At 42.7% G+C, this 24,675-nt stretch overlaps 1 protein-coding gene across 3 annotated transcripts in view; it reads right to left on the bottom strand.

Moving 5' to 3' along the window:
- Window positions 1-24,675, bottom strand: part of SENP7 (SUMO specific peptidase 7) — a 63,274-nt gene that overhangs the window by 30,698 nt on the left and 7,901 nt on the right. For 2 of the 3 annotated variants that reach the window (XM_066578185.1, XM_066578195.1), the window contains exons 4-8: window positions 21,298-21,392; window positions 13,426-13,620; window positions 7,813-7,895; window positions 4,419-4,567; window positions 646-991 (exon numbers count right to left, since the gene is read on the bottom strand). In XM_066578185.1, coding sequence (XP_066434282.1) covers window positions 646-991; window positions 4,419-4,567; window positions 7,813-7,895; window positions 13,426-13,620; window positions 21,298-21,392 — 868 coding nt within the window. The remainder of the gene's footprint in view (window positions 1-645; window positions 992-4,418; window positions 4,568-7,812; window positions 7,896-13,425; window positions 13,621-21,297; window positions 21,393-24,675) is intronic. The other variant, XM_066578204.1, reaches the window with a different exon arrangement.

Here is a 24,675-nt window from a genome sequence, read left to right as displayed (position 1 = left end):
GTGTCCCACATATGGCACGCCTGCACCGCACTGATGGATCGGACGAATGCACTGTAAATCCCACTCCATCAGGAATGATGACATGAGCATGTGCCATCCTCAGTGTGACAAACAAGGGACGCTTCTTTGTGGAAGAGGGAGGGAGAGAGCCAAAGAAGGAGGTAAAGAGCCTAGACTGCTTAAAGAGGTGTACTGCCCATTGAACAGTCCGCTCCTACTTAGCATACGGTGCAAGATGTATTTTGGTATGCCATTATGATCTGTGGTTCGCAGAGCAGCAGGCAGTCAGGCTGGGGACACCAACAGGCTCCAACAGGAAAGCAAAGGAGCACATATATTTTAGTTACAATTTTTAAACTGAGTGTCAGCAGCTTCAACAATGCAAAACTGCAAACAGTACAAGGTAGGGGGTGTGGATTAAGTGTACCTTTGGCCATGTTTTCACTAATCGACAGTCATTAAAAATAAACTTTTATTCCCCCTCCTTCTACCTGAAGTTCTCTCAAATCTTTCTTTTGAGCCCCTCCTCTGTAGTCTGACTGACAGCTGTAGAGGTCTCCTGGTTGGATGCTACAGATGCCAAAAGAGCTGTGGAATAGTCCAAACATAGTAGACTGCATTTCCTGTACATACTATATAACTTACTTGGCTCAAGTGGCAGTTTTCCTTTCCGGGTATGATGCAGATGCCTCTTCTTTTTGCTGTTAGACTGGGAACTGCTCATTGGTGAATCCACTGAACAACTCTCAAATGAAGACTTTTTGCTTTCCCTTGAAGTAATGGCTACTCTGTCTCTGATACAAAGATCAGATGGTTTCACCAGACAGTCTGCGTCAGATTCTAATGAAACGGATGGAATGTTATCTCTAGAGGGTGGCTGGGATACATTTGTTGGTGAGATCTTCTTGTTCTGGTACTCTGCTCTTTTGTAGCAGTAGGTTTTTTCCCGTGTATTTGGTGAGCCAACAACATTACTCTTCATTGAATTTTTCTGTAAAGGTAGAAACATAAAAGGAATAATTTATCAGGTCTTTCTGCCATACAAAGAGATTGCCCAGTTTGGATAATCACTGATCACAGGTGGTCTAACTCCTTAACCCCTTAATGACACGGCCTATTTTGGCGTTGGGGACGCAACGATTTTTGGTATTTTTTCATCTCCATTTTTCAAAAGTCATAACTTTTTTATTTTTCCGTCGATGCGGCCGTATAAGGGCTTGTTTTTTGCATGGCGAACTGTAGTTTTTATTGGTACCATTTTTGGGTACATAGACTACATTGTAAAACTTTAATTACTTTTTTTTTATGATCGTAGGGAGAGAAAACACATCAATTCTGCCATAGAATTTTTTTTTTTTTTTAAAGCGTTAATTATGCAGCATAAATGATACACTACATTTTTTTCTGTGGGTCGGTATGGCTACAATGATACCAAAATTCTTATATTTTTGTATAGGTTTTTCCACAATAAAACTCCTTTTTTTGGAAATTATTATTTTTTTCTAAAATCGCTGAATTCAAAGTCCTATAACTTTTTTTATTTTTCCATGTATGGAGCTCTATGAGGGCTTATTTTTTGCGAGATGAGCTGTAGCTCCCACTGTGAACCCTTTCCCTGCCGCGATCTACTTAGATCGCGTCAGGGAAGGGGTTAACAGCAGGTGGGCGCATCTGCAATCCCCCCCCCCCCCCCCCCCCCCCGCTGTCGCAGCGGGAGGCTTGCTACTAGTGACAGCTGGCTCCCGCTGCGGGATAGCGCGAGATCTGCTTTGATCTCGTGCTATTCCTAAGATGTATGGGTACGTCATTTTGCGGGAAGTACCTCACTCCCATGACATACCCTTATGTCATGGGGAGGGAAGGGGTTAAACACTCCATAATCTGCTGTTATCCTGATGGAAACTGCTAAAGGCCCATTTAGACACAATGATTATCGCTCAAAATTCAATCAAAAGCCATCTTTTGAGCGATAATCGTTGGGTATAAATGTGCCCATCTTTCACTTTTCTGCCGAACAATAATTTCAGTTCTGCATGAAAACCATTGTTTGGCAGAACAGCTGATGAGCAGGACCGCACGCTGTGTTCTGCCCGGGGAGCACTGATTACAGCTGATTGCATTCTCTCAGCTGTCAGCCCTGTGGCAGAACAAAGGGAATGTAAATCAGGTAACAGCGGGTGGAGTGTTCCCTTAATACCGCTCACATGCTACTAATTGGTACTAACAGGCATGACTACCAAGTAGTACTTTATGCAAAATGATCGCTCAAAAGCTATATTTTGAGCGATTATCTTTGTGGTGTAAATGCACCGTAAGCTCCAGGAAAAAATGAGCATTACAAGGCGATTGTTAATACTGATGGCTATCGATGCAGTGGACGAACACATCAAAGCCCCCAGAGCAGTCAACAGTCTTTTAGGGAGCGCTTCATTATGCTAAGCAAAGGCCTTAGTAAAGTATATGTTAAAAGTGGCTTGAAGGAGTTAAAGTAATGGGCGTCAGACAACACTGCATGTCTGGGAAGGCTGTCTCTCAGGATTAATGATAGGAGGTATGCCTTAGTTTGAATGTATCTTATATGGGACAGGAGTGTTATGATTGGTTCGTTGGCCCAGCTGGGTTTAAAGGCTATGGACACCATGGGGAGCTTTTTTTTTTTTTTTAAACTTAAATCCATGTATTATTAGGTAAAAAGCATTGCCACGATTTGAATCCCGCAAGCGGAGAATCGCTATGATTCTCCGCTCGTGGACGTCGGGCTGCGCTTTCCATAGTTACGTCTATGGGAATCGTTCATGGCATTACCCGCAGCCGGATCATCGCCGTGGATAATGCAGTGACATATCGCCTGTGGACAAGAGGCCTTAATTAATCAGGAGAGGTAAAGGAGGGGCAGGAGATTGCATAATCAGTCAAGCTCTCTGATAGATTTCACCGTGAAAGTTATTCGGATAAACAAGAATCTGCAGAAGCCAAAGAGTGGGAATTAAAAAAAAACAAAAACCCTATTGCAACAATGCTTTTCAGCAACAAATCTCTGCATTCAAGCAAAAACAATGCCCTGCAGCCTTTACATACTTGGTGTTTAATCCTTGGTGTTACTCCCAGATGAAGAAGGATTTCGCGAGAAGTGTGTTGGGGTGTGGGGTTTCCTGTGCGTCTGTACACATCTTTACTTTAGCTAGTGTAGAAGCTATCTCTTGTGATGGTTGTATACTTGATGGTTTTGTGGTTTGCACTTTAGCCTTGCAGCACTGGAGTCAAATCCAACCAAGGGCAATATTATTATTTACTCTAAAGGGCTGTTAATTCCAGGGCAGTGTACATATGAAAATATCTGCATGGAGTTTGTAGGTTTTCCCAGTGGGTTTCCTTCTACACCCTAAAAACACTCCAATAGGTTATTTTAAAATTTAGACTGTGAACCTCAATAGGGATATAGACCGATGTAAGGAACCACAATCCCTGCACAGCGGGGTGGAATATGTATGCTTTTTTGATTTTCTCTGATCTATGAAAATGAAGTGGTGCTCTTATACATTACGTTGTAGAAGTTGGACTCCATAGTACTTTTTTCAGTCAAGTTGTAGATACTTTACAGAATGTTATGGAAAAACTGGCCAAAAGGCAGCAAAATGGCAAATCAGGCTAAATTTTGAGAACTGCAGGGTTATACATTTGTTTAGGAAAAATATGTAAGCTATTTATACCCTGAATGCATGATTATTGGGATAGCTTACAATGGAGGAGGATTTGGGTGTAATTGTTGATAATTAACATGCAATCAAATGTTAAACTAATTCTGTGGGTCAGCACAATTCTGTAGATACCAGATTTATAAATGTATATACGCGCAAAAAAAAAAATGCAAAAAAGTGTGAAAATGTATCTCTCTATTGTTGCATTCAAAGACCCATATCATTTTTCTTTTTTTGTCAAAGGTGCGATGCGAGAGTTTTTTTTTCTAATGGTCCCATTTTTGATCACTTTTTATTCCACTTTTGTAAGGCTACATAAGCAAAATTAGCTATTTGTGCCATGATTTTTTTGCATTTTTCTTGGGATCGGTGGGGTCCCAGCAGTCAGACACCCACCAATCAAAGTCATCCCGTATGCCACTATGAGAATGCCCATAGGAGCTTATATTCTCAAAGGAATGACACAGTATTGCAGGAATTATGTCTGTTGTATAAATGGCAAGCAACTTCTTCTAACACTTTTGAAAAACATGTATTATCTACAGGAGGATATTTTTTTGCTCAGTTTCTTGAGGGGCAACAGAAATCATGCAGTTGACTATACACATTGATTGAATGCTTGGCATTGTTCCATAGAGGTGAAGTAATATATTGTATGTGTAGAGGTTTTACTCTATAACTTCACATGTAATGGTCTTGGACCTGACAATGCTTACTCACATGTTCCAGATTTGCCAATTTTGTTACGTTTGTGCCTCCTTCTTCAGTACCGTTTTTCCTCACTGCGAAGGTAATGTTTTTTGGCAGAGAAACTGGCGTATTGCTGACATCCCGGCACACAGTACTCAGTGGGGTTTCCTGTGCCTGCTCTGCTTACAAATAATGAACAGACATTTAAATATTTACAATCCGCTTCACCTAAATGTACACTAGAATAAATGGGGAAACGAACCGCGGGCAGCATGAACTTATCACAACTACGATCATTACCCCTATGTATATGTTATTCTGGAACGCTGTGGCATTTCAGAATAGACATACTTTGAAGTCTGACTCTGAACCGAGCTCCGAGTAATAGAAGCGGGCCGTCCCGGCCCCTCTCTGCCCACTGCATGCCTTCTTGCCATACACAAAAGTGGAAAACAACTGTCACTGCACAATACAGGCAGGTAGAGGCCAGCACAGCCCGCTATGTGACTCAAAGCTAAGGCCTTCAAAGTGCGTTTATTCTGAAATGCTGTAATGTTTCATAATCAAACATACACGAGGTAATGAGTATACCTGTCCCAGGCTCATGCAGCCTGTGGTTCAAGCAGCATTAACCTGCTGACAGAATCTTTAAGGCCCACTGTCCACGGGCGTTCCGCCGCGGGAACCGCCGCCCGGAAGCAGGAGCTGGCAGACGGATCTCCACGGTCAGCCTATCTGACAGATAGGCTGACCGCGGAGAATCATGGCAATTCACAGCATGCTGCGAAATACCGGCCGAGAACAGAGAATCGCTATGATTCTCCGCTTGTAAACAGGCGGCCGGAGCTTTCCATAGGGTCATTCCGTGTCAGTTCAACCAACGCTCCTGGTCGACCATCTCAGATTTCAATGAAACTTTGCACAAAGATAGACCCTGACCCTAAACTAAGATAGCCAGAATATTAGGCTTCAAAGTGCTTTGGTTCACGAGCTACAACCCTTAATCTAGGGGGTTGTCATGTGATTACAGCGCGCAACCTGAAAAAAGGGGCAATATCAATCCATTGCCAAGCCAGTTCCAATGACTCTAGAGCAATGAAACTTCACACACTAGGAGAACTTTTGGTGCTGAATGCAGCTCAGCTACTCAGACTGCCCCTCTTATCATCATTCTGCCACCATTGCATGTCAAAGTAGCTGAAAAATTCTATCGCGCAAAATAAAACTCCTATTTTAAGCAGTAATAACTCATAATCAATGCAATCCAACTCAGCTGTGAATTTATCAATGTGTACTCCATAGAAATGTTTCTCATTATTCACATTATGGACCCAAAAGGATGCATAGCTCTTAAGATACAATCAGTCAAAAATGGCAAAAAACACTTTTTTGCTAATTTTTCCCTTTTTCAAAGGCGAAAATCGGAATGTACTCCATTTTTATTTTTCTTCATTTTTGTTCTATTTGGAAGAGAATTTTTTGCTCTACAAGATTCGATGTTTTTCATTTTGTTCCCAGACCTTCTAGATGGGAAAATATCAATGCCTGTGAAGGTCCTATGTACTCGCGGAGGTCAAATAATTAAATAAGTGTAAGTTTTGCATGGATGTATAATTAGTTTAGAAATCATGAGAAGGTAAATTATTTTTGGAATGAGACAACTTTTTGTGCTCAAGAAACTTATGTGATGAAAAATCACATGGCGAGTTCAGGTGAGCCACAAGCTTTGGCCTAAGATGGTCAGAATATCATTGAGTGTTGCATAATGATTGTGGTATATTACAGTGATCACTGGGCTTATTTAGCACTCTATCCATATCGGATACTAAGATTATCTAAGGCTAGCATTTGTGTAATAAATAACTAGTAACAAATAACAATGTAATAAATAACAATCAGTCACTTGTAAACTATAGTTATTTATTACACAAATGCTAGCCTTAGATAATCTTAGTATCCAATATGGATAGATGCTAAATAAGCCCAGTGATCACTGTAATATACCACAATCATTATGCAACACTCAATGATATTCTGACCATCTTAGGCCAAAGCTTGTGGCTCACCTGAACTCACCATGCAATTTTTGATCACATAAGTTTCTTGAGCACAAAAAGTTGTCTCATTCCAAAAATAATTTACCTTCTCGTGATTTCTAAACTAATTATACATCCATGCAAAACTTACACTTATTTTATTATTTGACCTCCGCGAGTGCATAGCACCTTCACAGACATTGATATTTTCCCATCTAGAAGGTCTGGGAACAAAATGAAAAACATCGAATCTTGTAGAGCAAAAAATTCTCTTCCAAATAGAACAAAAATGAAAAAAAATAAAAATGGAGTACATTCCGATTTTCGCCTTTGAAAAAGGGAAAAATTAGCAAAAAAGTGTTTTTTGCCATTTTTGACTGATTGTATCTTAAGAGCTATGCATCCTTTTGGGTCCATAATGTGAATAATGAGAAACATTTCTATGGAGTACACATTGATAAATTCAGAGCTGAGTTGGATTGCATTGATTATGAGTTATTACTGCTTAAAATATGAGTTTTATTTTGCGCGATAGAATTTTCCAGCTACTTTGACATGCAATGGTGGCAGAATGATGATAAGAGTGGCAGTCTGAGTAGCTTAGCTGGATTCAGCACCAAAAGTTCTCCTAGTGTGTGAAGTTTCATTGCTCTAGAGTCATTGGAACTGGCTTGGCAATGGATTGAAATCGCCACGTTTTTCAGGTTGCGCGCTGCAATCACATGACAACCCTCTAGATTAAGACCTGTAGCTCGTGAACCAAAGCACTTTGAAGCCTAATATTCTGGCTATCTTAGTTTAGGGTCAGGGTCTATCTTTGTGCAAAGTTTCATTGAAATCTGAGATGGTCGACCGGGAGCGTTGGTTGAACTGACACGGAATGACCCCATAGCAACACTATGAAAAGCTTCAGACAGCGTGATTTGCCAGTGATTTACCGCCAGAGAAATCCCGCCCATGGACAGGGGGCCTTTTTTCATTGCATTGGTGAGATTACATTAAAAGAGAATTAGGTCTTATTCACATGACTTGTCATATTTCAGTGCATGAAAAATGAACAGATTTTAATGTGTATTTGTATGTGTAAAAACTGTATGCGTGTGCCTGTTTTTATGTCCGTGCGTCATCCGCTTTTTCTTGTGCTCAAAAAAAAAAAAAAAAAAGAAAAAAACTGAAGGAGCACTAATTAACGATGACCATTAGCAAAAATCTTGAAAAAACCCAAATGCATATGTATGTCTTCCGTTTTTCGGGTGAGAAGAGGTGGAGGTGGTGGTACATCCATTGACTTGAATGTATAGCACAAGTAGCTGGACCAGAATAGGAAATAGTGCAATTTTTTTTTCTACAGTCCGTGTAAAAGGGAAAAAAACAAACTAGTGACAAACCTTTGGGCTCTCCTGACGTTCTTCTTTCAGAAGCTTTAGTTTCCTTTTCTACCTCCTTGTGATGGCCTAAAATGTGTTCTGTACTGAAAAATATAATGTAAAGCAGAAATTTAGTCATATAGAGTGAATAAAAATAGATAAACCTTCACATGGGTCATATAAGGGAGGAGTTAATTTTCAATGCTGGCTGCAAATGACGATCGAACGCCAGAATTTCCATTTAATTTATGACTTAATTTATGTAGTGCTGAGTAGTATGGGAGACCGGGGAACAGGCTTATGGTTGTGTGCCCCTATTGTGGAATACACTGCACACAACTGAACCACGCCAGGTTGTATACAGTCATTCACTGCCATGTTTCTTCATAGGCAATTAGTGGCAAATCTTAGTAAATCAGTCCTACTCTGTGGCACCTTTAGAGACACAATCTAAAATGTTCACCAAGAGATACTCATAACTGCAAACACCATTAATTCAAAGACAGTTATGTCTGGCTTATATACACTGATCAAGCTCCCTCCATGTGAATCAAGACCTGTAAGGCCTGATCCCCACACCTTAACCTTTACCCCTGTCAGAGCAGGAGCCCCTGGGTTCATGGAAAGGCTTCATTGTAGTCTACTACTGCCATCTTTCAGGTCTTGCCTACCCTGGTTGGCGGTTGATTGTACCATGACTGTGCACTTGCCAACTGACACCACTATATGGAAATACCAGGTGGAGACCGATACACATGCAGTGCTCCTGCTGATGTAGAAAAGGATCATGGAGATATCGGCCCCAAGCTGCTATAATAAAGAACTCCCAACAGCAAATAGATATAACGAAGCTACATGCTACTTTTTCACTGCTTTCCTGTAAAGTGAATCTATTATCAGGAAAAATGGCCCTGGATTTCTAGAATGGGTCGGTAGTAGAGATGAGCGAGTATACTCGGTAAAGGCAATTGCTCGAGCGAGCATTGCCTTTAGAGAGTACCTGCCCGCTCAAGACTGAAGGTTCGGGTGCCGGCGCAGGGGAACTTCATTATTGCTCAAAAGACAGCTTTTGAGCAAATTTTGAGCGATAATCGTTGCGTCTAAATGGGCCTTAACACAGATTACAAAATTAAAAACAGGAAGTGGGGGAGGGTGATAACTCCTGCTGCCCATGGATGTGTATGGAGGAAGAAGGTAGGGGGGGGGGGGAGGAAGTGAGTTAGTGGAATGACAGACTCACAGACATGCCTGCATTATCAGTAAGTGACTTGCTGTGTTATAGCTACATTGCTCAGTACTTCCCTAGTGATGTTATTTCTCAGTGAGGGTTACAGACAGGGAGAAGGATCTGCTGTTTTCTCCATGTATAGTGTAAAGAAGTCAGTCTCCTTCCACCAGCTTAGAAACAACAGAACATTATAGACAAAGTTTGCAGAAGGGAAAACCTGTGATAAACGCAGGATAAAAGCCACATAATGGGATGTGTGCTCCCAAGTTACAATTAGTGGTGGCAGTGGGGAGACAAACAACGTACATACTCACCTCTAGCTGCTGATGCTCGGGTTTTCTGTTTACTTCGGCGTCAGGTAGTCATATAGGTTCTTTCCCAAAGTGACTGCTGCATCCAGTAGGATACTAGACAGGGATGTAAATCAGCGACATCCTGTAAACATGCCTTGGGGCTTCTCCAATAGAAGCCACGTTTATGGGATGTCACCTAATCTTCTTCCTGGTGACTTGTCAGATGCTGTGTTCCAGTACCACATTGGGTTTATTGATTTTATGATTTTATATAGTTTGGGGCAAGGGGGGGGGGGGCTTAAAACTATATAAAAATAACTTTGAAAACACTTTTATGAAAATCAAATAGTGATTCAGTTTGTTGCTAAATGTGGCTGGTAAGTGATCAGGGGATTTGATTTTCCTTTCCACAGGGCTCTACTATTGTAACTCTTCTTTACATAAAGAGAGAGATTCTGTACAAAAATGGCACATGCATCTGTCTTACAAAGATGGGTTCAGAAAAATGTTTTCTGCCATAGTATACCTGTTGCTTAGAATTCACACAGCACTCAAAGGTCCACTTTAACTTAGAGGTCAATCCAATAAAATCACACATCGGTTACTAGCTTTTACAGCAGTACAAGTCTTGTTTTAGTGTATACAACAGATTACAAATACAGCAGTGTGACTAACAGAACTGCTTCCAAACAAGTCAGCAGACAGCATTGTGCTGTGAAATGTAACACAAGCAGCTTCATACAGCACTAGGAGGGAGGAAAGAAATAGCACATAGAACTTAGGGCTTATGCCCAGGGCCATGACTGGCTCCGCAAGCGGAATACCGCAGCTGAGTCAGTCACGGCGCCCCCTTAAAGACTCCATACTCACCTCCGGATCCACTGTGTAGCTCCCGCATGACACTGCCGGCGCCCATGCGCAGTACAGAGCATGACGCGCCGGCGGCGTCACGTGGCCGGGGGGCGCGTATTCACGCTATACTTTCGCTGTGCTACAGCAGAAGTATAAAGTGACGGGCGGCTTCCATTGACTACAATGGAAGCCATCCGTGAGTATTCCCGCTGCAAATAGGACATGCCGCGGCTAATTTCACACTGTGGAATTCCGCAGCATGTACTTAGAACCTAATAGCTGTGGTGAAACAACGGAAATCCGACCATGGGCATTAGTGCTTAAGAAAGTGCTTGAAAGAAGCGGAACCACTATAAACCCGATGCTAACCAATAAGGTGTTCAAACCTCTTTGCGCCTTAAGGACCAGGCCAAATTTTGGAAATTTGACATGCATCACTTTAACATAGCATAACGCCGTAAAAGCTTTTGCATATCCAAGTAATTCTGCAATAGTTTTTTCAGCACATATTGTGCTTCATTTAGACGGTAAATTCTATTGATCTATCTTCGTGTATACTGTGTTAAACGTGGCAAAATTGGTAACATTTTGAACTTCTGGAAAAAAAAAATTGTCATTTTTTTCAAATTTGTACCTGCAATATGTTAAATATTTCCATCTGTTTACTTTATTCTGGAAGCACATTTGAAAAACTTTAGTTTTTTTTTTTAACCATTTAGGAGATGTACATATTTAACATAACTTATTAGAACATTTTGTTTTCCTGCACCAAGGCAAGATTGTGAAGGCTCATAGGTGTCAGAATGATAGATACCCCTACAAATGACCCCATTATAAAAAAAAATACACTCCTTAATATATTCACTGAGGGGGGTCATGAGTATTTTCACCACCACCGTTTTTTTCAGGAGTTAATCTAATTTAGAGGGGAAAAAAAAGAAAAGAAAATCATATATTTGCAATTATGTCATTTTAAAAACAGTTTTTTTTCCTATAGTGCACGTGAAAATGAGGATTTGCAACTCAAAATGGTTACCCCTGTTCGTCCTTTGTTAGGTTAACCCTAATCTTAGGTTAGTATGCACAAGGCCCGAAACAAAAAAGGAGCAGCTGGTGGCTTTCAGAATAGAAATTTTGCTTGAAGGTGTTTCAGGCCCCATAGCACACATGTAGAGCCCTTGAGTTGCCAAAATGATAGAGAATAACCACAAAATTAGCCCATTTTGAAAACTAGACCCCTTAACGAATTTATCTACGTGTGTGGGGCGTATTTTGCCCCCTCAGTATTTGAATGAATCTAAGCAAAGCAGAAGGGAAAAAAATTACGATTTTAAATTTTTGGGCAATTGTGTCATTTTAAAAACAGTTTTTTTTGTACAGCACACATAGGAATGAAGACTTGCCCCCCAAAATGGATACCCGTTTGTCCTGTCTTTAGAAACATACCCATTGCAGCCCCAATCTGCTTACTGGACACATGGCTAGGTCTGTATATCGGAGGGAACACGTTTGTAGAGCCATCGAGCTGCGATAGAAATCCCCCACATGTAACCCTATTTTGGAATCCAGACCCCTTAGCCCACTTATCTAGGGGTGTACGGAGCATTCTGACCCCACATTTTTTTGCTAAAATTATTATAAAGCATAATAAATTTTAAAAAAATTTAGTTTTTCAAAAAAAGTCACTTTCCTGACAATTTTCTTTGTTTCAAGCAGGGAAAACCGGGGAGATGCACCCCAAATTTTATAGCACTGGTTCTTTTGTGTTCAGCAATACTCTTATTGTAGCTCCAATCTGCTTACAGGACACATGGTTAGGTCTGTAATGGAGGAAACACCCTTTAGCTTTCAGGGTTCAACTGAATAAATTCCAGGCCCCATTACACACTTGTACAGAAAAAAAAGTCTGACTCTCTAAAAAGAATTCCCCCCTCCTTTCCGTTTGGCATTCCCTAAATCGAAGATAAAATTAAAAATGTCAAACTGTGTTGAACGCCTCAAAACAGGAGTAAATACATAGGCATGATTGGGATGGACACATGGGGCAATAAAACCGGGTATTCCTCCTGCTCCTATGCTGACACGTTTTGGGGTGGGGATGGGGGGCTATATTCCTCAACCTCCGTGGCAGGGATGGGGTGTAAAAAGTGGTGCTCTGTGAGGCTTCGTACGCTTGCTGAGATGCGGCGGTCTCAAACAGTCTCGTGTCAGGGGAACATCACCGGAGGCCTGAGGTAAGAAGTTTCATCTCCCCTCACCAATCGGTTCAGTGAGGGGAGATGAAACTTTAACTTTTTAAACGTTTTTTTTTTTTTAACTTTTACATGATCACTGTTATCCATTGCTCCCGCTCACTGCTTCAGGCTCTTTGGAGATCAGGAGCAAGTAGATGTTCAATTTCCCAGGCCCAACCGACATTTGCACATCAGTTTGCCATTTTGCCAGCGGGTGCATGCGCAGAAGCCAGGGGATGGTCCGTGGAAGATGTCATCGGAGGACATCTCCACATGCCTTAGGTAAGGGGAGATGAAACTTATTTTTTAAAGTTTCTAATACACTTTCAAGTGATCACAGCTATCCGTTAAATTACGGCAAACGTGCGATTGTGGACCGCACACCGTGACTGCTACCTCCAGTGGGTGATAGCAGAGAGCTGTCACACTCCCCAACCCCGCAGCTTTATTCTACAGGGCTGATGTGTTTTCACAACTCTGTAGAATAAAGCCCAGACACCCAGGGTGTGATAACAATTATGGGTGGTCACTAGGTGGTTAAATAGTGGTTTGGGACTTTAGTCATTTTTTTTATTAACATAGTATGGTAGGCCCAAAAACAACATATGTCCATCCAGTGCAGCCTATTACCCATAAAGGCATCACGGTTGTGCGAATCCTGTACCAAGTAGGTTTTGAGGGGGTGCTAGTGCTTTGACTGTTGTGTAGATCCTGCTTCTTTCACTTTCACTATAGGTTATCATTTTGTGTTCATATTTCGGCAGAGTCTACATGAAAACCTTGGTAAATCACTCTAAAAAGCACATTTGAATGTTTCTGGCAATTTAATGCAGTCATATTGGTATGGGATCTTGTAAGACAGGAAGTTATTGTATATTGAGGCACCCCTAACTTCTCAGATATATGTATATGTAACAAGACTACCCAATGTAAATTATTTGTAATGTGACAAGTTTTTAACTCCACAGTGCAGAAGTAAAGTTTTCTAGGACAACAATATTCACACTAGGTCACCTGTATACCGTACCTGGACAAGCATGGCTGTTCTGAAGAACCTTGTAAAACGTGGTATGCTGATGTGTCGTTAGAGGTAGGTGATAAAATGGAAGCTATGGGACACGTTGAATCAATACAAGAATTTGAACCAGTTATATTATATTGTGCAGACAGTCTTCCTGAACCAGACCTTAGGATATCCGTCAAGATAACTTTGGGTTGGCCCCTGTTCAGATAGAACAGATACATAAAAACAGTTTCTGTTAAAATATATTGCTGCTAAGTGCAAGCGTCACACAATTGCTTTCTGATGCCGTGCTTGGGATGCCCACATGCTGCAAGCAACACAATGGCCGGCCCCTGGCAATAACCTTTCCTCTGTGAAAACACTTTAAAGGTAAACGTTTCCACAAAGTCTAAATGCACCCCTAAAATGTAAATACATTGCTCAAAAAATGACTAAGGGAACACTTAAATCACACATTAGATCGCGATCAACTTCTGAGTCTTACTTGTCATGTCACTTCTTCTAAGTGTGCAACTGCTTGTCTATTAAATCCTTAAAGGGGTTGTCCCGCGGCAGCAAGTGGGGTTATACACTTCTGTATGGCCATATTAATGCACTTTGTAATATACATTGTGCATTAAATATGAGCCATACAGAAGTTATTCACTTACCTGCTCCGTTGCTGGCGTCCCCGTCTCCATGGCTCCGTCTAATTTCTGTGTCTTCTGGCTTCTTTAGATGCGCTTGCGCAGTCCGGTCTTCTGCTGTGTGCTCGCGCCGGAGAGCTGGTCTGCGCGTCGTCATCGTAGCTCCGCCCCGTCACGTGGTGCAGATCAGCTAATTAGGTGGCTGTATCGGCAGTGGAACGCAAGGAAGGAGAAGACAATCCATGGTGCACCATGGGAGAAGACCGGCGGTGCACCATGGGAGAAAACCGCGGTGTATCATTGGGAAAGGACCGGTGGCCATCTTTAAAAGAAGAAAAGAAGATGCTTCGCGAACGGGGATGCAGGTAAGTGATTTTTATTTTTTTTTTAATAACTAACGGAATTGATTTTAACGGGGCAGAATGCGGGGGTAAGTTAAAAAAAAAAAATTGGATTTCGCCGCGGGACAACCCCTTTAAGGACGCCGAACTTTTACTTGTTTACATTTTTGGTTTTTCCTCCCCCCTTTTAAAAAAGCATAACTCTTTTATTTAACCATCGCTGGCGCTGTCTGAGGGCTTGTTTTTTGCGGGATGAGTTGTATTTTTTAATTGTACAATATAATGTGCCATATAATGTACTGGAAAAATTTTAAATACTTTTTAAAAATACTAAGTGGAGTGAAATGGAAAGAAAACCCTGAAATTCTGCCATGAGTGCAGACACACTGCAAGAAATATGACATGATAACTTTATTCTACGTGTCATTACTACGTAACCAAACTTATGTTTTCTTTTTTTTTGCTGTATTACTTTTTTTTCCCCCAAAGGTATTTAATAATTTTTAAAAATTATTTTCTGTTGCCATCTTCTGATGGTATTTTTCTGTCACATAGCTGTGCAAGGGCTCATTTTGTGTGGGATGTCCTGCAGTTGCTGTTAGTAACATTTTTGAATATATACAACTTTTTGATAGCTTTGATAGAGACGGGGTGACCAAAAAAAGAAAAAAAAAAAAGCACAATTCTGGCTTTTTTTTTTTTTTCTGACGACCTTCACTGTGCAGTGTAAATAATGCATTACTTTGATAGATCAGACTTTTACAGATGCACCAAAATATGTAGTTTTGCTTTATTTAAACTTTTATTACTATTACATTTTTTTTAATTAGTTAAACTTATGTTTCCTTTTTATTTTACTCCCCAGAGGGGACAAGTACTTGCGATACTTTGATCGCTCCTGCAGTATGATGTAATGCTAAAGCATTACATTATACCGCAGTCTGACAGGCAGTCTATCAAACCATGCCATAGGTTCTGCTTGATTGGCACTCTGCAATGACAGCCCTGGGGCCTTTCAGAAGGCCCACGGCTGCCATGACACCCACACGGCAACACGCGATCTCATCATGGGGAGACGTAGGGGACCCCCGAACATCAGTCGGGGCATTTAAATGCCGCTGTCAGAATTGACTGCGGCATTTAAAGGGTTAACAGATCCAATGAGTGGCGCGGCTAGTGGCGTAGTAAAAAAACATCTGGCGCCCGCTTTGTATGCTGCGCGATCTCCCTTCATACATACCCCGAAGCTGCAGGATGTAACCAGACATTGTGTAGCATTAAGGGGTTAAATAGAACAGGTGCCAGTGGCGGACGTGCCAATTCTGGCGTTCTCTGGTGACCAACCTCATGTTTTTTTTTCTGACAGTTTGGTCAGAAACATTCAGACAAGTAGCCCGTTGGAGGTCATTTTGAAGTGTTCTGACAGTGCTCCTCTTCGTACAAAGCAGCAGATGCCATCCTGATGTGGAGTTGATGCACTTCTAAAGCCTTGCCCATCTCTCCATGCGCTATGGCCCATGTCTCGGTATCTGCTAAATGCTCTTGAGACTGTTCCGGGAGATAAAGCACACCTTACGACGACAAGTATGGATATGCTACAGTAGAGGAGCAGGACTACCTGTGCAACCTGCAGGTACCAACTCATGACACGGACACTAACAGAACAGAAAAATCAGAGGACAAGGAGAAAATATAATGTCTGTTGCCACCACCTGCAAAACCATTTCCTTTTGGGTTGTCTTGCCGTTACCCTCCAGTGACCTGCTGTTACTTTCACTTGCACCAAAGCAGGTAAAATTGATTCACAATCGCTTAAGCTTCAGGGATATCAATCTGTCCAGATAGGGGGGTATATATGACTTGGGGTTATACTGTAATGCTTAAATACACTCTCACCATCTTTTTGCAGCCGTCACTGAAAATACCATAAAGCAGTGTCAGCCACAATGCTTGCATTGATATGTGTGCTGTGATGGATCTGTGCAGTAGTTTTGGAGAAACATGCATTTTAATCAGCAGTAGCCAGATAGACAACTAGTCCTGCATATTCATGAGCTGCAGGCTAGCCACACCCACTCCAGCCAACGATTGGCAGCTCTCTCTATGTGCAGTAATAAGTAGACAGCAGTCAATCAATGGCTGAAGGGTGGGGTGGGTGTAGCTAGCCTACAGTACATAAATATCCAGGACTGATGTATTGATAAACAACCACTCACCCACCTTCTTTATATTGAGGGGGGGCTGCTTAGTACTATTCTTGCACAAAAAAGGCATATACAGGGCGTCAGACCACATGGTACGTGTAGTACACTAGGTAGACTTACAGCCTTTTAATGATGCCATATTTCAATCCAGTGGGCTGCTCTGCACCTCATAGGTGAACCACACTGGCACTGGCACCCTCCGCTCCCACAGTGTTCAAAACCGCACTACATGTTATTAATAAGTACCCATAAACACGAGCTATTGATTATTATTTTGGCCAAAATATACAAGCTCACAAGCCACGTCAAGGGTCCTCGTTTACTTGTGAGACTCTACACTAACATCAACAGAAAAGGAAATTATAAAAAGACAAAAAAAAGCGGCCATATACTTACTGATATACTGAAACAAGAGCGCAGGTATATGCTTTTTTTCTGCAAGTATAGTACTAAGCAGCCGCCCCCTCAGTATAAGAAAGGTGTGCGAGCGGCTTTTCATCAGTACCTTTACCTGTGCGGTTGCGCCTCCATATAGCAGTTTGGCTGTCTGCATGTTTGAAATGTGGTGTTTATATGTCCCCTCTTATATCAGTAAGTATACGGCTGAAACCCCTAACAGGATTGTCATACATATGTTGCACGGAACAGTTCCAATACTGAAAGGGTCATTGGTTTACAGCTTCCCCAGGTTCTAGGAGTGCAGGTTCCCATGTTATAGGTACAATTCAGAAGGAGGCACATTTATCCATTGCCAAACCAGGTGCATCTTCCAATATATCAAAAAGCTTGATGTGCAGATTTTCAATAATGGTGCCATCGAATATGTGCAAAATTCACACCCAAACTTTCTTCAGGAGCAGAGTATCAAAGAGTATGACCTCTAAAAATATGGGTTTAGATACTATAAAACATTCAGAAAGTTCCCTTTAAATTAGATGTTCCACAAAGTCTGACAATCCGGCAATAAAAATGCAATATAATGTGGAATATTCCAATAGCAGATGACTGTTACACTGCTTTCTTGTCTGTAATTCATGGTCAGCAGCTACAGTGAAAAAGATGCCAACTGATGGACTTGGCTACATCTTACAGTCTATGGAAGAAGTAGGTCATGTAGTAGAAGTCCAGATGAGCTTTGTTCAGGTCACTGCTAGGCCCCTCAGGTCCTGAATTCCAGATTCATCCTCTGTCTATACTCACAGCCATCGGCAGAGGGTTGCATGAACCGTAGGAGTGTGCACAAACTAGGCAACCGTAAGAATAGAGAGCGTTTTATTTCCGTCCAGCAGAGAAGAACTCACTTGATACATAGACCAAGTCTTATGGAGAACCTGGTGCTAGACAGGCCTTTTAATGTTTGAGAGTGTGTTACAAAAATAAAACTAAGGGGTAGATTTACTAGGACTGTGCCTAGAATGTATGGGAAAATGTGTCACATTTTGGTGCATTTTTGCAGTATAATGTAGAACGCAGTTTAGAACGCATGAATGAACACTTGTTTTTAAAGATTGCGTTTATGTCAAGTACTTCCCATTCACAATACAGCAGTACTAAAAATCCTCAATACTGGAAGGCCGGCGTGTCATCACGCTTGTTTCAAGCACAGCCTACTGTACGAAGTCCTGCTGCGGCATGTTAGCCCATGGAGGGAGTTTTAATTTACTGTATAATGTTTTAGACCCATTTATGAAGTAAATGTCCCAAAAGGATTAATGTACTGTGCCTCACTCATGGAAGGGGGCTGGCTTAACTGAAAAAGGTCGTGACTTTGCAAGAAAGGCACATGGCTTAATTGTGACTCCATGCACCAAAACTGCCCTCACTGGGTAAATCATTAAGTTCTACAAGATTAGAGAGAAGTGTCTAAAGATACAGCAACTATATCATCCAGCATGAGCCACTGCCTAACTACTCTGCAAGAACATATTAGCCCAGCACACCACCGGGGAATAAACCGGGGTGCTGGTGGAAGACTTGTCATCGTCACCATAAATAAACCATAATTGTATAGCCAAACCATTGGGAAAGCAGGACCAAAACATTCAGTATCAATGTTATTCTCACAGCCTTACTAACACGTCATGTCTTGCTTGCTCCTGAACCTGGATTTGAGAGGCATCTTACTCGATCCAATTGAGAGAATGGAAGTATTTCTATTCATTTATGGCAACTGTTTACCTGTTAGGCTTTGTTCACGGGCATTAATGGAGATCTGCAGCGGAAATGGACTGGTTTTCAGTCCAAATTTGCATTGCATGAGTGCAGTCGTGGATTGTCTGAGTGTTGGCCTTAATTCAATGGGGCTAAACCGCATGCAGAATACCAGTCATGGAATCTGCAGTAAGAAGTGATAGATCACCTTTTTTTTCCACAACAGGAATTTTCAATCCGCACATTTATATGAATTAGACACTTTTCGATGCAGACTTTGCTGTAGAATTAGCATGGATTCCATAGTGTAATCCACTGCGTGAACATAGCCTTAGCCAGGATTATTAATAATAATAAATCTTTATTTGTATAGCGCCAACTTATTCCATAACACTAGGATTATAATTAGTATATCTGCCTTCTTGAATGCACAGTATATTTATGCTGGAGTATAAAACTTGCTAACAGCATTGCAAGAGATGACGAGGTAACCAAACACACTAGAGAAAAAGGTTGAGATAAATGTTACGTCCCAGAAAGATCACTAGTGCAGATTAAGATCCAGGCTACATGACAACTTGTGGTCATGCACAAGTCACGGCAGAATTGTTGGTCTACTTCAACCCTCTTGGCCACCAATGACGTACATCTATGCTAAAAGTTTTCAGAGAGACTTTTGAATGTAAATTAAGGCGTCCACTGAGATATCTGTAAAGAAAATTTACTGTAGTAAAGTGTATAATGATATCCAAAACGGAGTGGATAAAGTGGCAGTCCCCAAACAAGGATGCTGGAGGATTCCTCTGTGGGGTAAGCCTTGCCACCAGGACTCAGAGAACACATGGTTAAATCTGTGTAACAGACGGGTGTTATATAAGACCATACGGATATCATACTAGTTCTCTTTAAAGAGGGAGCTCTTGGCAAACCCTGCCCCAAAGTTCAGGAGGTAGTTCTCCTCCAGCTGTCTTTAATCATAGAGGTATTCAGTAGCCATAATAATGCGAATTTATAAGAAATAAAGCCTCTGGAGTAAGGACCTACTAAACAAACACGTTCAGAGGTGGGGAGACTATCTGGGGTGAGTGTAGAGGAAGGGTGCTAGTGATGGCAGGAGAGTAGCGAGCTGAAACTGCCCCCCTACAATAGTACTACACTTTTCTAGTAAGCTGAAGTTGGAACCAGACCGCTGATCAATAACTTAGAGTGTAGCAGTTTTGTGAGCCTAAGGCCCAATGCCGACGGGCGGATTTTAAATTATAAAATCCGCGCAGGAGACCCGCACCTCTAGCCACCCATAGGGATGCAGGGCATCTGCAAGGCAATTTAAAGAATGCGGATTTGATTTTTTTTCCTGGCGTGCGGAACGCATGTGTGGGAATAAATCGCAGCATGCTCCATTTTTCTGCGGATCCCAAAGGATGGCTTCCATAGAAGTCAACAGAATCCGTCCGATCCGCGGCATAGCCACAGATGTCACTGTGGACGTGCCGCGGAACAGCAGGAGATTTTTAAAAAATTTTAAATTGCACTGTGCATGTGTCCGGCATATCGCTGTAGCGTCTGGAGGCATCCACCGTGTTGAAGAAAGAAGATCTGGCCGGCACAGGGGGAGACCCTGGACAGGTAAGAAAATGTCTTTTCCTCTCCATGGCCGCGGGCACGGCTGGATTCCACGGCGGGATTCAGCAGTGGAATCCGTGCAAGTGGACATGAGGCCTAAGCCAGAAGTGGATCCAGCAGGAATACAGTCATTCCAAAGAAGAATGTTATCTGCAAGTACAGCAGACTTTAGGAGCCAATTATACCCACTTCAGATTTTTTTTTTTTTTTGTGTGAAAACAACCATGACCTTAATGCTCTAGCAGGGAATTTTTAGGCATTGACTACTTAGGTTATAGGATATATTAGCCTAGATTTCTGCAACTAAGGCTGGCTGTCCACAGGCGAGGTGTCATAGCGATATCTGCGGCGATAAATCACATGCGGAGCTCGCATGACACGCTTTCCATAGGATAACTATGGAAAGCGCAGCCTACCGCAAATGAGCCGAAAATTATCATGGCGATTTTCCGCTTGCGTGATTAAAACTGTGGCATGCCGCGGTTTGCCTAGCATTAACGTAGGCTCATCGCGTAGACCTTTTTGAGCTCCCCCTTCTTCCCCGCAGCGGCATATTGCTAGTGATATTGAGTCGCGGTTGTGGACATGCAGCCTATTGGCAGTATAAAATACACTCATTGGAGTGTAATGTCCATCAGTAGCTAAATTCATAAAAATAGTACACAGACATATGTGAATTTGCCACACGTATAACAAACAAAAGCAGAAAAGCTGCATCAGTGTGAATTAAATACTAGATGTGTCCCATTTCACCCTTTAGAAAGAAAAAAATCATCCTACAGTGTATGAAGAATATTTTGTAGAGTAGGATGCACAAGTAAAGCCAGTGCATGCTTGTGTCAAATGGTGACATCCCTAAAGCCCAAAACACAACCAGGCTGTTACTGTTTAAACCTTGGAATTTACTAAGAAAATTAGAAGCAAATTTACCTTGGAAACCTGTGAGAAGCAGGTGATGTGTAATGTGCGCGGGTCTCCTTATTTCGTGGGACATTATATGATTCATAAGATGAGGAAAATGGTCTCTGAAAGACAAAAATATGCCTTAACACACAAGAGTCAAGAGGAGAAAACCTAATTCCAAGCCACAAAACATTATTCCAATCCGGTACAGATGTTATCAGTGGCCCCTTATCATTAGAGCCTTGAGGTCAATAGTATTACACTAGTAATTATTAGGAAATTATAGTACCAGTGTTTCTGGTGGTGCACATCATACACGCAGCACTGCTACATACATTGTTCATCCCATACAACAGGGATAAGGAAGCAGCACACCACTGGAGATGAAGGACCTGTGATGACGTCACAGTCATGCTCCGCCACTGATCACATGACGGTGACGCTCATCAAGAGTGATTGACTTACATACTCCACCCCTGATCACATGACAGTGTCATCATCACAGGTACTGCATCCTTGTGCAGATAACGGGCGGACTACAAACCTCCTGCGGCCTCAGTTGCTGCGGAATACTAACCAACACCTAGCCGGACAGCAGTCATGTGATTAGGGGCGGAGCATGTAACTCCCTCACTGGGGATTAAGGATCCTTGATGACATCACTGTCAGGTGATCAGAAGCGGACCATGCAAGTCACTCACAAACCCACTCACTCACGCACGCACAGGTCGTCATTAGTAGTTTGATTTTTAATCCAAAAAGGTAAGAATAACAGATATGAAAACTGCTAAAAAATTACATCGTGTGAATGTAGCCTATAAGAAAACAATCCTTTGGTACTTTGTTATTACAAGTCAAACCAGTAAAACCAGGTCGAATAAGAAAAAGCACATATTTTCCTTCTCGTTTTAATGCCATCTGGCAATGAGACAGAGCTTGCCAATTAAGATGCCCTAGTTGATAGGGACACACTGCATTATTAAAGGTTTTTTACATCATAACAGCTTGTCTCAAATAAAAGCTTCCCCCAGCTCACTACTGATTTGGCATGAGATGGCCTTTTATCAATAAAGCTATACCATTTAGCAAGACACAAAGATTTGACTCCTGAAGAACCAGTCTAAGGCCTCATGTCCACTGGCAAAATCGAATTGCGGATTCCCGCTGCGGAATCCGCATTCAATTTTGCCCATAGGGATCCATTAGCCATCCGCGGGCAATTAAATTGTAATTTGCACCCACGGATGGCATTTTAATGGATTTGCGTTTTCTCCCGCACGTGAAAGAAAACGCAGCATGCTCCATTTTCTGTGGGTCTCCCGCACGGACGGCTCCCGCAGGCTTCCATAGAAGCCTATGGAAGCCGTTCTGTCCCGCGGTACACCCGCAGCTGAATTTCTGCTCTCCGGTGCGGGAGAGCAGAAGTTCAAAAGGAAAAAAAAAAAAAAAAAAAAAAAGAGTGCACAGCGCATGCGCGCGGCACACTGCCAGCGTGCTGAGCACATCCACTAGGCAGAGAGAAAGAAGATCCGGCTGCGACGGACAGGAACTCGCAGCGACCGGACAGGTAAGAAAAATCTATTTCCTGGCCTCATGTCCCCGGGAAAGGAGGGTCCCGCTGCGGGATTCTGCATGGAGAATCTGTGCGGGCCAGAATTTCCTAGTGAATGCTCACGGATGGATAATTATTAGAGATGAGTGAGTGTACTCGGTAAGAAGAGATACTCGAGCGACTATCGTCCTTACCAAGTACCTGCCTGCTCGCCGGCAAAGATTCGGGTGCCGGCGGGGGTGAGCGCTGTGTTGCAGGAGTGAGCAGCAGGGAGCGGGGGGAGAGAGAGAGATCTCCCTCCCGTTCTTCCCCGCTCTCCCCTGCTGCTCCCCGCCCCCCAACGGCACCCGAATCTTTGCGGGTGAGCAGGCAGGTACTCGGTAAGGATGATGCTCGCTCGAGTATCTGTCCTTACTGAGTATGCTAGCTCATCTCTAATAATTATCACTGCGGGATTCGCGGTCAGACACCTGTCGCGAATTCCGCAGCAATAGCCGTCCATAAACATGCCATCTTAACAGATTCTCCCCTGCCCACAATCGGAAATCAACTGTGATTTTCTACTCGCGGGGGAGAATCACAGCATGTTCTATTCATCGCGAAAAATCGCACACACAGCTTCTATGTACTGCAATGGAAGCCATCTGTCGTACGATACTCTGCGCTGTGAGCACAGCGGAAGTATTGCGGGAATCTGCATCATAACCTAGTGTGTCATGCCCCGCACTGCATATGCATGTCGGCTGAGACTCTGGCCGCAGAACCAGAGAGGTCAGTATTGGGTCTCTGGGAGGCGCCGGGTCTGATTCCATTGCGATATTTCGCAGACGGAATCTGACCCGGCAGTGGGCAGGAGGCCTTAGCCTGGGTTAACACAGGGCGGATTTGCCGCGGTTTTGCCGCAGCAAATCCGCCCGTGGCCGCTAATCTCGGGATTAGCCAGCCATGTGGACGAGATTTCTCAGAAATCTCGTCCACACGGGACGGCCAATCCGCTGCGGTAAGTCCGGCTGAAACCGCGGCTTCGGCCGCCACAGCCGCGGTTTCAAAAGATGCAGCATGTCTATTTATTGTTTACTTCCGTCACGGCCGCAACAGAAAAGCGAGCGGCTGGGCCGCTTCAAAGCCGCCGTGGGTTTTTCCGCGGCGCTTCTCCCAGCGGAAATCTTGCGGTTTTTGCTGCGCCCAAACCGCGGGATTTCCGGCGGGAATACGCCTCGTGTGAACCCAGCCTTACAGCTACTCATGTAAAATGTTAACATTCATTTGGTAAAAAGATAAATGAATGTTCTTCACCTCTCAAAAAGAGCGCTTGACTTTTTAGAATAAGCTTCCGTGTTTGTCTGGCCATTATATGACTTGTACCCTGCGTTTTCCCCTCTGCAGGGTATTCTTCCATCTCTCTTATTTGCATATTAACAACAATTTAGAAAAAACCCCCGTGCTCCAGTGATCGGATAGGCGAAATGAGAAGGCAGAAGGAACTTACTTAGCAGGGGTGTCAGTGCAAATGACACCCCTGAAAATCCAGGTCAGCTCGTAGAAATAAGGCTTGTCCAGGTTATGACGTTTATAAAGGTTCTTTATTCACAGGGTGCAACGCGTTTCGGCTGAAACATCAGCCTTTATCAAGCATACAGGGTGGTAAAACATGGTTACATTTATAGTGAACATGACTGAATGAGTGGAGGCAGCGTCTGCTAGTTACCGCCCCTTTTGGGTCACGTGTGTGGTCACGTGGCTCGGGGGGGTGGAGGATGATATAGGATGGTGAAAAAAAGGTGAAAAAAAGGAAATGACTGATGGCTAAATAGATCCCCTGGAGAAATGACAGAGGAACGCTGTATGAGAAG

Source organism: Eleutherodactylus coqui, chromosome 1 (assembly GCF_035609145.1).
Source record: "Eleutherodactylus coqui strain aEleCoq1 chromosome 1, aEleCoq1.hap1, whole genome shotgun sequence".
In the NCBI taxonomy this organism is placed as follows: Eukaryota; Metazoa; Chordata; class Amphibia; order Anura; family Eleutherodactylidae; genus Eleutherodactylus; species Eleutherodactylus coqui.
The sequence above is the reverse complement of the archived record's forward strand: the minus strand, read 5'-3'. Positions and strand labels throughout refer to the sequence as shown.